The following is a 14,178-nucleotide window of genomic DNA, read 5'->3' as shown; positions in this document are numbered from 1 at the left end:
CCTTAGACACACAAACACTTTTACATGCGCATTTTGTTGCAACACCATCCGTTTTAACTATCAAGACGTTTATTTACAACGCACAGAAATTTAGACATTAACTTCTGGAAGTAGGTGTTGGAGATCTTTGGCGGAAAAAAAAAACTAGACTAGAGAGTGAAAGTTGATCCACTTCAGCGAGAACGAACTCTGGTGAAGTTGATGCAGCGGCCCTAAAAGACAACAGAAAGGTGGATAGTGTTGATGAACATGACCAAGAATAAGTCTTAAAAAGCACTATTGTATTAGATAATATGTCTTTTATGCATGTTTCTTGTTAAGTCATACTTTTCAAGTAAACATAAAAAGATCATCCACAACTCTAAATGGGGACCTACACACCATTTTATTGGTTTATTTGAATGTGGTTGTGGAAGCAATTTGACAAATTTAAAACCCAAATTAGGCTTTCAAATAAAGTCATGATACATATTTGCTAAATTACTTATCTTTTCTATTTTATAATGTACTTCTATGTATTATCTGGTTCCATTAATATCTCAAATTTAGGTAGAAGAACTCCAGAAAATAAACAAAAACAAGTAATTACCCAAACGCTATAAACAACCAATTCCATCAAATTCATCAATTTCATCAAATACTACTAATTACAGTAAGCTAAGTGCAGAAAGCTGTTATCTATTGGTCTGGGTGATAATAACTAAGTTTAACGCCAAATACGTTTTTATCAAATTAAATATGTTTATTTATTTTAAAAGAAAATGGATATGTGAAAACCTGTTCTGGAAAACATTTCTGCTCTTCTAAAGAACCTAAAGGTAATAATCTATAATTGATAATGATCAGATACATTTGTATTTGGTTTTGTGGTGAAGTATCGGGGCAGTTCCTTGCCTTGTCCTGAGGTGTTGGTCTCATGATTGCCACTCTGTCGTACTGCCTTCTCAGTAAAGCCAGCAGCGCATCAATACGCCCCTGAAGAGGACATCAACGTGTAATTTTTGTATGAAGAAAATTTGTATTAAATTGCCTAAATGTCATTTGTTTCACAGACCGTATGGATACGTTGGATCCTATGATCTCACCTTGATGGGAGTGTACCATTTGGTTTGGGTCGGGGAGTGGTAAACAGGTGGAGGTCTTGGCGGAGGCCGAGGAATGATGGGTTCCTCCACTTCCTCTGGCATAGTGATAGTAGCATTTTTGGCTTTTTCCAGTCGCGACCCTTCCTCTGTGGATCCCATCTGGCCCCATTTCACCTACAGGAAGTGGGCGCACACAAACTTTACAAAAATAAATCCTGAAAAGGTTCTCCAGCTCACACTTTAAAATGTTCACCTCCATGCGTCTGATTCCTCCAGGACCTCTGCCTCCGTAGTACGAAGCATCTACTGTAGGCCACTTGTGTTTGGGCAGAGGATCCTCTTCTGGTTCCTGAGTGAAAAAAACATCAAAATATACTTTACAATAAAATTAGGGAGTAAAATAAATATACACAAGTTTATGCCTTCAAATTTGGACTTTTATATTCATTTTTTTAAATCTAATATGATCTAGTCCAAGTCAACAAACACTAACTTGCAACTGTGACATGTTAGTCAGGCTAGAAGTTAATCTCCACCATGACAGAAATATAAGGGATTCAGTTTTCTCACTAGAGCTCAAAAAATGAACTCTGCCAAAGCATTTCTCTGTCAGCCTCCCAAGCTCCACCGACGCTCCTTCTGTGTTCACCCAAAATTAGATCTTCTCTCAATCACCTCTGCCAAGATGGCAGCGTGAGGTATACCGCCCAAAAACATGGAGGTTCTTCAGAAAAGACTTTTTTACTTACAAAAACAGGAGGTGGCGGAGGAGGACGAGAGGGAGGTGGGTCCCTGATGACCTGTGTGAAAACAATATCAAACATTTATGGGCTTCAAATCAAATAAATCAACTGGAATAATCCAGACTAGTTTTAGCTATATGGGACACTGGATTTCTAAGAATTTTAACATTTTTAATATTAATTGTATGTTTTCTGTCTGAGACTGCTTGAAAATGCTACGTTATATATATTTAGCAATATATTATTATCTGTATGTCATGTAATTATAGGCTCACTTTTGTTTTTGTGTGTGCTCCATTAGTCACCAAGTGAAACCCTAAATCCAATATGACTTCTGTAAAGCACAGCAACGTCTGTTTACCTTGTTTATATTTGCCTGTCAAAAGTTTCATCTCTGTCACAAACATGTAAAACCTTTAAACCGACTTAGAAATAGATAGAAACTTAGGTTGGCCACCTTAGTGTTCTGTGACAATTCCTCCTTCACACGTGACTCTGGCGCCATCTCTGACCGTATGAAGGAGGTTTCTCACCCAGTTTCCAATGTGGCTGCCTCATGGGTAGAATTTAGTAATTTGTCCAGTCTTTGACAGTAATTAGCACTTTTGAAAGCATGTACCTCAGTCCATATAGTACATATATCAGTACATATATAGTACTAAGTAGTGCCATATGCTGGCTAGGGAGCAGGTTGCTAAATAAGCTTTCTTAGCTGTTGCTTATATAGCTACACTGGCTTACACTTCCAAGAGAATTTACTTTACTTTTTGAGCACACCAACGTCTAACTCTATTTGGTTATCTGAGATGTGACTTAAAGGAAACACAGGGTGTTGTGTGGTTGGTATTTTACAAAAAAAAGCCTGATAAACAAAAGAATATGGAAATAAAAGAAAGGTAAACTTACCACAGTGCAGCAGAGAGGCCAGAACCACCAGAATAAACCAAGAGCCAGTAACAGCAACAAGGCCAGCAGCAGCCACAGCACCCAGATCCCATCTGACTGCAGCAAACAAGGCACAAAATGTGTGATCCCCACTAACTGTGCAAATATGATTATTTATGTATAAAACATAAAATAAAAACAGCAGTGCTGCCTACACCCTCTCTCAGATTTTCTCCAGCACCAACAGAAAGGTTGTTTTATTTAGCACAACAGAGTTTAAATTGATACCCACGCATGAGGTGGCGTATATGGCGACGGGAGCGGAGATGTACGACTGTCCATTGTTCAGGCTAATCAGCACTTCAACTGATCTGTAATCAACAAACAGAGGCACTGAAAAAATCATCAGAAGAAGAAGAAGAAACATTACTCCAACAGCATCTCCCAGGAAAACACCCGTTGTTATGACATAAACTGCCGAGTCCAAAACGAGAAGACAAAAGTACCGAGGTACCCAGATATCAAATTAAGTTACACCAGGAGATAATGAAGGACTCGAGGGAAAAAAACAAAAACAAAAAGCTTTTTTTGTAATTATGCTTGGACTAGATTTTCTTACTCACTGCTGTAGATTATGCAGAAATTCAGATGCTCTGATCTGAGAAAACCCAAAGATTTCGGCAGTTTGTAGAGATTTTTTGTATCTATGGATCTGTTTGCGGTCCATACGGTCAAATTGACTTTGGCTCATTAAATCCCAGAGATATCCAGGCCAAACTCACTTTGCTTTATCCAAATCCTGCAGACAGCTTTACACAAACTCTGTACTGGTTTATCTTTTAACACACTCAGAAGCATTTCATTAAAAAAAAAAAAACATTTCTAAAAGTCATAATTAAGGATTCCAAGGAACATATGAGTAACAAAACAACCAATGTAAAAAAAACACAACTACCTCTACAATTAGCTAAATTACTGGTGAAAATGCAAAAATAAAAAATAAAAAATTGAAAACTCTAATATTTAATTTAACAAAGTGGGGGAAAATATTGAAAATGATGAAATAGATGCCACAGTTATTGGGAACTATTTTTATGTAATTTGTATTTAATTTTCTAAGAAGTCAATTAGAGTGCAAAAGAAATGTGAAATTATTTCCTCCTTCACTTGGATCACGTGACACAGATTTTGTTCAATTCATTCATACAAGGCAGACGTACACTGATCTACACAAGACAGGAAATGGCTACGAGGTAATATTTAATCAACATGATAATATCTCCAGCAATTATCAAAAAGTTTGAAATTATGGATACATGACAAACCTGCTTTACTGTGCAATTATACTCTGAAAAAAGTTTTTGTATTTTACTGTCACAATCTAATCAATCTTTGATTGTAAGGCTATTGTTTTTATGTACATCTCATTAATAGTTGTATTAGTTTGCAGACTTACTGTCCAACCTCATACAGACGAGGAGCTGGACACAGCAGGTAGCCATCTTGGACAACTGTCGGCTTCTCATCTGAGAGGAAAAACACAGAAACGGAATAAATCCCAAAAAAAGGGCACGTTGTACAAAGCTGGAGATATTGTACACTAATGAAATGCAGTGTTTGTTGCTTTGACATTTAACTTTAGAGGTAAAATCATTTTAAAAAGTTAAGCATCTTTGTTAGATTTTCTGTTTAAGTTGATTTTTTTTTTATACAAACCACAGGGGAAGTTGGGAGTTAAGTAAACACTTTCCCTGCATCCTACAGCAGCTCAACAGGAATCACATGCTGCGTGCGCTCGTCCTCTCAGTGACACTGACCTCAGCGCGGCTCATGCCATCGATCTGCTAATAGACTAATGGGCAGGGAGCATCTCTTCCCTCCCTCTGCTCAGCCTCATAATGTCTCCTCTGTTCTCGCGCCACAACTGATAAAAGGCAGCTACTGTTTGTTTCTCTCTGCCATGACTCCTGATTTTCCGTTGCAGCTCAGATATCTGCACACTGTCCCAAGTGGCACTTGATAGTTTTTCCCTCCGTGAGCGATATGGCGCCATGTCGATGTTCCATGAAGCATTGGTGCAAACAGATTCCCTCGGATGGTTTACAGCAGCAGCAGCAGCAGCAGCAAGTAACAGTTTCTAAAACCACAAACGGGTATGAAATGTCGTGAGTGTGTCATTTACAATAAGTCACTTGATTGGCAGTGAGAGAGCAGAGAAGGTTGTCGATCCTCTTGGTTCCGCTAAATCCGGTCCCCTTTAAAACCACGTTGAAAGACTCTGGAAGATAACAAAACGGGAATGACAAGAACACTTATTGAGTGACTTTTCAATACACTTCAAGACTTTAAATAGTGTGTGTCAGCTTTTATTATCAAAATATCAAATCTGTCTGATCTTGAATTTCAGTAAATTCATTTAGTGGAGGGAACAAAATCTAAAACCAAGTGAAATTTGTGCAGCAGGCCCACAGCATCACAGATTCTCCACCATACTTTTCCACGTTTACATCCTTGTCTTGGACCAGATGCAGCTTCATTGTTTGAAGAGCTGAACAGAAGCACCGGTTCCAGTTAAAGTCCCAATAAAGTTTACAAAACTCTATTTTTTTTTAAAACCGCATAGCCAAAAACATTTGGTCAGATTCATATTTTGTCTGATAATGCAAAACAAACAAACAAACAAAAAAGACAGTAGCATGAAAGAAAAAACCCCCATAAAATAACCTCATAGGTTTATATCCAAATAGCCAAACTATAAATGTGAATTACAGAGTAGCTCCAAATCTCATGTTCAGATCTGCATTTTTTCATTAACTTAAATTTAATTAATAGGACCTTATGTAACATATGCCACCATCAGATGGTAGCTCAAGCTTCATTTGTTACTTTTATACAATGTCAAATAAAACGGACTTGACTGCAGAATCACTGGCGATAATAAATCCTTTTTCAGCCATCTGGAAGTTTCTTCAACCTGCCATTCTTCCACTTTTAACACACTTTAATCTTCACAGTTGTAGTTATTCTAGGAATTTCGTGGCAGATCTTCGATTTCTGAGGCGGATAGAGAGGAAAATATCAAAGCGGATCAAAACAATGAGCACTTCAAGCAGCTTTTCTCCTAACTTTTACCTTCTAGTTTATCCCAAATATTCTAAACTGAATTAAAGTTTGCAAAGGCTTGTCGGCTTAAAACCGTCACAACATCAAATTTCTGTCGTTCTGAAAAGAATCTCTGAAGTTTGTCATCTGAAAATTACTTATTCATAGCAAGATAGGATCCCCTCTATGTTTATCTGTAGGTGGAGTTTTCCTCTTCCTCATGGCATCATTTAGTTATACATAAACAACTACATGCTCACGTTTCTACAGAGCCCCATAAGTCATAAGAAAATATCAGAAGATGTATGACGTTATGATTTGGGGTTGGGACCAAATATGAGTAATAGACAAAAGAACCATAATGATTGTTAGGTGGAGATCTGATGTTCCCCCAGTAGATCTGAAACCCATCCAGAAGGTTTCCCCCAATGCATTTCAACAATCAGGCCTGTAATTTGTCTTCCAACACAATGATGAACCAAAACACACAGTCGAGATAACGAAAGGAGAAGTTTCAGGAGCAGACTGTGAAGGTCTTTGCATGTCCCAGTCAGAGTTTAAATCAAACATATCTGGACAGATAAGAGTAGAAAACAACCCTTCAGTAAAATATTAAGCCAAGTAGAGGAGAAACCAGTCAATGCTAACATGACTAAATCAACTCTCGTGTTTGGTCTGTGGTCAGGGAACGGCATCTTCAGATGTTCAGTGACCTGCAGCTTTTGGAATGAAACTCCATGGCCAAAAGCAAAGAACAGTCAAACGTTTTGATTACACAAGTCCGCCTCAGCAACACATTGCCAAGTTGAATTCGCAAAACACACCAGCAAACTAGCCTCACCCTATCCAACTTCTGCAACAGTTTTGGGGACATTATGTAGTTGAGAGAAGTTTTCTCCAAAGGATTTGTTTTATTGTTTAGGTCTGGAGTCACTGGTGACCAAAACATCTTAAAATGTTTTCCAAATGAATCTTTTAGAAATTTAAGACACTCCCAGGCTAAATCATCCAGAAAAAAAAATTATAAATCTAACTAAAAATGTATAAAGCAATGAACTAATTAATCACATGGTGAATTAATATGAGCTCAATAATTTCCATTCTGGTGATTCATATTTTTTTTAAAGGGAAATTTTGTTTACACATCCATTTTATTTCTGGTTTCTGTTGGATGTGGTTTTTATTTATGTTTTATTTGTTGTGTTTGGTTGTGTTTTATTTTGGTTATTTGAAATATCTTCCAGTTTGAATCTGAATGGTTCTTTACAAAGTTAAAGTTTATTGGTTCTAGAGAGGGCAAACTGGCATTATTACGCCCTTATAAACATACCACTTGTAAACGGTCTTAAAACAACAATGCTTTCGATTATCACAATCATTTTCATGAGAATTTATTGTCCAGGAAAATTTGTTATCATGACAGAACTATAAATAGCAAAAACAAAGAGGTTACTCCACATACCGACACAGTCATTAACAATTATTTGACTTTTTGGGACAACCTTACAGACAACACAAAGTCCTCAAAACAAACCTACCGTTCACACAGACGCTGGACGGCTCTATTGTGAACACGTCGCTGCACGACTGTTTCAGGACCTGCGAAGCACAAAGACGATACCAGACAAGACTGACGTGCCGTTTGCACCCGTTTGTGCAGATATTCCGGATCGAATTTTACAACACAAACTTACCTTGCTGACAACGTCTTTGAGGGCATGAAATCCGGAAAGAACCGGAAACACTTGTTCTGTGCCGTCTGCTATCTCTGCAAGCTGTGACCAAAGTAGAAAATGTTTTTAATACAATACAAGTTTATTTGTATCGCACATTTAAGAAACAAGGCAGTTAAAAGTGCTTTATATCATACACTGGTTGAACTACAGGGAGCCAGGGTTAGGGTTATGGGCTCCATCTTCTTGTTTTTAGTGAGAACGCCAACAGCAGCATTCACTGTTGCAGTAAGCAATGCAACTGAAGGTAAATGAATTGTTTGAGTGTCTTTGGATCTTGCTGAGACATTGGTCTTTTAATCTTGGCGTTGTTCTTTAGGTGATAGAAGGAAGACTTGGTAACTGTCTTTATGTGACTCTGAATATTCAGGTCTGAGTCCATCACTGCACCCAGGTTTTTGTTCTGATCACTAGTTTGTAGCTGTAGTTTTGACTGGATCAGTTCAGTTTCTGTCCACGCACATTGTTGTCCCAAGCTTCAATATCTATCACATAAGATCTCAGTATCTGATGTGACACACCAACATAAAACAGAGCAAAACTGTGACGTAAAAGAAAAATTGATGTTCAAGTCATTTTTTTATTTCTTTTACAAATAAAAATCTGAAAAGTGCAACTTGTATTTATATTCAGTGTACTCTGATCCCCATAAGTAGCACTAAGTTGCATTCAGAATAAACAGCCCAAGATTTGAACAGTTTAATCCAAGCCACAATGCCCATGGTAACCCTGGAGGAGCTGCAGAGATGCACAGTAGATGACTGACTGTCTACTAGTCATGCATTTAACAAATCGAGTCTTTATGGACACTTGACATGCATAAAGTCATTGCAAGAAAAAAGCCATAAGAAGCCTAGTTTTCAAGCCATTTAGGGGACATAAATATTGCTCTGGTTTAAATGTGTGGTGGAAAGCCCACACGGCACCCTGGAAACCAAATAGTCACCATGGATTATGCCGTGGTGACGCCTTTCTACATCGGAGAGAGGAAAGGTAGTCAGATTATCATAGAGAGTTGAAGGGGTCCAAGTGGATGGTATTTCTGAAGAAAAAAGAACCTGCTGAAAGTTGACTGTCGGGATTTTAAGTCCAAAGATAATGAAAACATTTGGAGGGAATTTGAAGCGAAGCTCTGCAAGTTCATCCTGACGCCTTTCAGGGAGGTCTGTCCCCTGTGATGATGCGATGCTCTTTGCTTCAGCAACATTTAAGGAGGGCAAGTCTGTTCCTAGGAGATGAAAGCTCCGGACAGCTGTCTGCAGCCTCCAGCTAATGATAGCAAAGCAGGAAGTTTCTCTGGCATTATATCATTAGAGAGTGATGTAATTACTTCCTCTGTAGGCCAGTGAGAGCTGTGGGTCTGAAACTGGGCAGAAGATCGCTCGCACTGAAGACTTCAAGGGACATTTAGGGGGAGGAGCATCTTAGCATCATATTTGATATTATTTTTCACACATACTGATAGCACCATTGATGCTGACACAACTCCAAGATACACAACAAGATGCAACGATGCGGTATATCATTTCTCCAATGTAATTACAGTGTTTTCCTTTGCCTTCCAAATCTCATTAGGAGTAATGAGGCACTGCAGACTGTGGAAAAGACCACATGTCACAGCAGAGGAGTGATTCTCAATCACTGTGGGGTTTTAATGTATGTGGCTTTATTCCCCCGATGGTTCTTACAGTCAACAAAGGATATTCATGTTTGTCCTGCTCAGACGTGAGGATGCATTCTTAAAACTGCACATTGGCTTCTCTGAGACGAGTCAAAAACTTATAAACCCAGATCTCCAAACACCTGCCAGCTGCTTACTTTTCATATCCCGGAAGGGTTCGGTTGACCTCAGACTAAACAACAGTGTCAAGGAGGGTGAGTGGGGCAGAAACAGCAGGGTTTTCTGTGAGTCCCTCTTACAGTCTAACACAGAATTACCCAGACCGAAAGGCAAATAAAAAGTCAATATTTAAACAAGCTGCTTTGCTCTCACGGTTCTAGATGGCTTCATATGAATGAATAGTAAAAGAAGAGAGGTACCTCCTACCTGTTTGTGATCAAAGTCCATGACCCCGACACAGTACACTCTGGCTCCAAATCCTCTGGCTTTGTCCGCCTGGGAATCACAACACAGGAAGGGGAATTCTGCTTCAAACAGCACAGTTTACGAGATCAGAGCAGATGAAAGTTACTACAAAAAAAAAGGTAACTAGCTCAAAGTAACTCTTAGTTCAGGCAGAAGTCAGCACTGACAAAAGCCTTAAAAATAAACCTGTTTTGGTCAAATTAGATTAAGTTCTTTTCCAGCTATGTTCCTCATTGGTTTATACATAAATATAGTCCAGCTGGGGAAAAAAATGAAGTGGGGATTACTTCAAACCTTCCCCACACCCACATCCTCTATTAAGACTTATTTTCAGCAGCTTGTGCTTCTGTATGCGTGTGTGTGTGTGTTTTACCTCCTTCACACTCATTTCATACAGGTAGATGTCCAGCTTGCCATCAGTCAGAACAATGATGATACTGGATGACAGTGAAGTTTGGGTCTTCATCTGTTCTGACACCTGACAGGCGAAATATTTCATTCATTTATCTGAATCATTAAATTCAAGTTGTTCAGACGACAAGGCAATATTACCTGGTTTACAAAAACTGTCACGAGTTAAAAGCTGAGAACCGAGAACCAAACAAGAAGCTCTTGCTCCAGCATGAACACTTTGAATCTCAGACTTGTCATGTATGATCTGAAGAAATGTTTTTACAGTCTGTAAACACAAAAACTGAGCGGTTCAGCCATAAAAATAAGAAATATGTTCAGGAGAGTCTAGGCTTTCAAAGCTAGGAACACTGGACTAACTCTGCACAAACCAAGTCTTTGTCACAGAAGTAAACGGAACAGTGTTGGGGGACTTCCTCACATTTCTTTAACTTAACTCAATAAAAACCTTGAACACCGTTGGATATTCTTGTATAGGCCAATAAACCAAATCACATATCCAAACCCTTTCGATAACCCTAAGCCAACTATATCAAGCTTTTTGGAATTGACTGGCCAAATCCAAACCTCAACCCTACTGTGGACTGCGCTCAAATGCCAGATCTGTTCCAGGAAAACAATTATTTTAATTGAACTCCGCTACTTCTGCCATCAAGAGGTGGTCAAATATCCAGACAGAATTATCGCAGAAGCTTATTAAGGGCTATAAAAAGTGAGAGGTTGAGGTGCAACTTGCTGTGGAACACGCCAAGTAAAATATATGGCATTGCTGAGGTTAGATGTATTCCTGTGACCAAACAACAAAAGAGTTTTATGAGATTATGATTAACAGCTTACCGCTTTTAAGCCTTCGTGCATGTATGTTTCACCAGAAGGTTTGATTTGTTTCAGCGTGTCTAGACCCTCCTCTATTTTAAACCTGTTGGAGAAAATCACAAACCAACATGAGTTTGGGAAAAATGTACATTTCTTGTGCATTGTTTTTAGTTAGAAAATAAAAAGATGCGTTGTAAAACAGAGCAAAAATTTTTTTTTTATAAAAATAGGTGAAAACATACCTGTCTCCTGTTAGAGGGAGTATTACATACGCATTGGATGAGAAGACGATGTAGGAGACCCTCATCCTGGGGCTGAAGCACATCACATTACCAAGCATTGTCAAACATTGAATGTGTTGAACGTTTCCCGAAAGCTTGAGCTAAACATGTACTTCTACTCATTCTGCTGCTTTTGCTTTTTAAAGTGGGGGTAGTGGCTGCAGAGGTCAGAACGAGATTTAACATCTGTTGCATGCTAACGTCCAGTTTTACCCACCCTGCTATTAGAACTAAAGATACCACACACCATTACCCAGAGGAGTTCTGGAGCAGTTGTTGGCTTTGTGTGACGTCTGCAACCTCAAATAGCCGTGCCCCACTTCTCTTTACCCTCTTTTGTTGGACTATATTTATTTAAAGACTAGCCACTACTTAAATAGTTTTGGTTTGCTCCGTGTTAATGTCTGTTTCTGAATGCGTGACTCGTAAAAGTTTGTTTTCTTGAATCTGCAGGAGAAGGATATTTGTTTCTCCCTCGATAGTAAAAAAAAAAAGAGGAGGAATAATGTGCAAAACCTTTATTTGGATTACCTGACAAACCTGCTGGTGAGTTGCTCCACAAAGCCATAGATCTCGTTCCAGTGTTTAGAAACACTGCCTGACCTATAAAAACAGAAAAGAAAAGAAAAAAAAAACACACAAACACTTTAAACGTTGAACATTGTGTAACAAACCTGAATTTATTTTGGATTTTATGTGACAGATCAACAGCTGGCCACACGACATCTTGGGTACACACGGCTGGTGTTTTGTCCATGCAAAATGGTACGAGTGTGGGAAAATTATCCTTGCACAACACATAGAAAACGCAACACGGTTTGAAGAAAGTTGAATACAAGCAAATCTTGACAGAAACCCTGTCAACGAAAGAAAAAAGACTGAGACTGGGGTGAAAGTTCACCTTCCTTCAGGACAAAAACCCTGACAACAATTTATGAGTTAGAATGGCCCAGTCAAAGTTCAACTGGAAACGTGATGCAATATTTCACATGAGCAGAAAACTATTTACTAACACTTTCCATAACAATCTGACCGAGGTTCAGCTGGCTTGCAAATAGTCTCTGGAAGTGCAAAACTGGTGGAGGAATACCCCGAAAATATAGCGGTTTGCCTCATGGAGGCTGAACACAAATGCCACACTTTTCAGTTTTTTATTTGCAATTCAAAAATATAGGTTTCCTTTCACTTTACAAGTATGGACTACAATATAAAGATTCAAATAAAACACTTTGGGGTTGTGGTTTTAATTTTTTTTATTTAAAAAGCTACTTTGTAAGCCAACATATATTTCTATAATACTTTGTAGAGACCCATAACTTGACAGAAAAAGCAGGTTTTAATACAGTTAAAACTAAACTAGGAGAATTAAGAGCAGCTGTGGTTCTCCATGATGCCTGCATAAATCCGAGATTAGAGCAGCAGTTATGTTTTATTTGTAAAGTAAAAATATGCATATATTGCAAAAAAAAATATTAAGACGTTATAAAAAATAATATATAATGAAAATGAATAAACTAAGCCCGGGTCAGGGATGTTTGATATAAGACCAGGAGTGTTTTGCATTTGGTGGGACAAGGGAAACCAGTTTTGTCCATACATGGACAAAACTGAGATTAAGGCAGCCTCTCCTGTAGAAACTAACACCATTTCAATTAACAGCACGCAGTAAGCCACCATAACTCACCTGTCCAAAACAAAATAAATATCAAACGCTCCATCGCAGGACGCGCCTTCCTCAGGGAGCGTTGAACTCATGGAGCAAACGCGCAGAACCAGCAGCAGGATTTGGCACCGCGTCCAGATCCGATCCATGGTCCATGCGTTACATATCAGCACCCGGTTGATTCAAGGGAGGATTAGAGAAACGAGCCACTACTGTTAGAATGGCTTCTGGTCGGCTGCTCACATGTTGAATCAGTGCTGTTTTGACTATGCATGTGTGCGCAGAGGCAAAGGAAAGGAAGGCAGCAGCAGGCTGAGAGTGGCGAGAGGGGCAGGGCGCGCGCAGCTGCAGGCACCACCGTCAAATGTCCCACGATGAAAACAAAGAACTTCCGGCCTGCCGACTTCCTGCCAGGATTAAAGAACCCCACTATTATGCCGACCAATTCAGGTTTTTATTTAAGAAAGACAGGGTCACCAATAAACTCGTGTTTAAAACATAAAAAAAAAAATAACTCACACATTTGTTGAGTCTTGTTTAAATTGTTACTTAGTTGAAGGTAAAAAATTTATTATACAAATAGGTTTGGAATAAAGATAGAGGATATAAATACATATATGCAGGGCACAATTTGTGGCCTATTCAGTGTCTTTTACTTTTACTGACACCTGTGACATTGCAAATTTACAAAAGTCCATTTGAGTACGTTTCTTTCTGTGGACAATAATCCAAAATTGAGAATTAACTGAGATTTTTCCACTAGTGGTGCCTCCGACATTAAAATAAATACAACAATATCATTTTTACAGTTTTTCTTTTTACCATTGAAAATGACAAATTAGTTGTCCCATTTGTGTTTATTTCAATAATTTACATTTCAAACATGTCACAGGCTGATATTTAAACAAACGTTTAAAATGAAAAGGAGCAGTTTGAAGAAAAAAGCATCTCATATAGACCCCTTCTTTCAAGGGTAATACATTTCTGCATAAGCAACAAAACATCAATCAATTATCCATATACATCATTCATCACAAAACAGGAAATGCATATAATAATAATAATAAAGAAAACAAGATATATTTTTGTAATGCTACAACACTCTCATGAGTCAATATTGATAGAATATATGTTATTGTTTTCTTTAAAAAAAAAAAAAAAAAAAATATATATATATATATATATATATATATATATATATATATATAGTATCTACTGTACTCTCCTTGCTCCTGGTTTCCTTACACAGACTGTTCCAGAGATAGAGATACAACATACCATTTGTTTATTTCTGACTTTTTTTTTTTTAATAATGTGAAATCTATAGAACAAATTATTAACACTGGGATTGCCAGAAAAACATGGACATATTT

At 38.2% G+C, this 14,178-nt stretch overlaps 1 protein-coding gene across 1 annotated transcript; it reads right to left on the bottom strand.

Moving 5' to 3' along the window:
* Nucleotides 1-47: 47 nt before the first annotated feature.
* On the bottom strand, nucleotides 48-13,228 carry antxr2b (ANTXR cell adhesion molecule 2b). The gene is made up of 17 exons (XM_008423876.3): nucleotides 12,827-13,228; nucleotides 11,674-11,745; nucleotides 11,104-11,175; nucleotides 10,883-10,964; nucleotides 10,008-10,112; nucleotides 9,596-9,664; nucleotides 7,510-7,590; nucleotides 7,354-7,414; nucleotides 4,896-4,991; nucleotides 4,170-4,239; nucleotides 3,006-3,084; nucleotides 2,735-2,830; nucleotides 1,835-1,885; nucleotides 1,339-1,434; nucleotides 1,086-1,259; nucleotides 895-975; nucleotides 48-212 (listed from the first exon to the last, which is right to left on the bottom strand). Exons 1-17 carry the CDS (start codon nucleotides 12,952-12,954, stop codon nucleotides 174-176), a joined length of 1,452 nt encoding a protein of 483 aa, XP_008422098.2. The 5' UTR covers nucleotides 12,955-13,228; the 3' UTR covers nucleotides 48-173.
* Nucleotides 13,229-14,178: the final 950 nt, after the last annotated feature.

This window comes from Poecilia reticulata, chromosome 12 (assembly GCF_904066995.2).
Source record: "Poecilia reticulata chromosome 12, P_reticulata-male-v2, whole genome shotgun sequence".
Lineage (NCBI taxonomy): Eukaryota > Metazoa > Chordata > Actinopteri > Cyprinodontiformes > Poeciliidae > Poecilia > Poecilia reticulata.
This window is presented reverse-complemented; position numbering and strand designations above follow the sequence as displayed.

Bases quoted from the DNA above. Each gene is read 5' to 3' on its own strand.
- antxr2b (XM_008423876.3), bottom strand. From the start codon at position 12,954: ATGGATCGGATCTGGACGCGGTGCCAAATCCTGCTGCTGGTTCTGCGC. The intron at 7,415-7,509 runs GTAAGTTTGTGT...TGTGCTTCGCAG, and splicing joins TCAAAGACGTTGTCAGCAAG to GTCCTGAAACAGTCGTGCAG. The intron at 3,085-4,169 runs GTAAGTCTGCAA...TGTTGATTACAG, and splicing joins CGTCTGTATGAGGTTGGACA to ATCAGTTGAAGTGCTGATTA.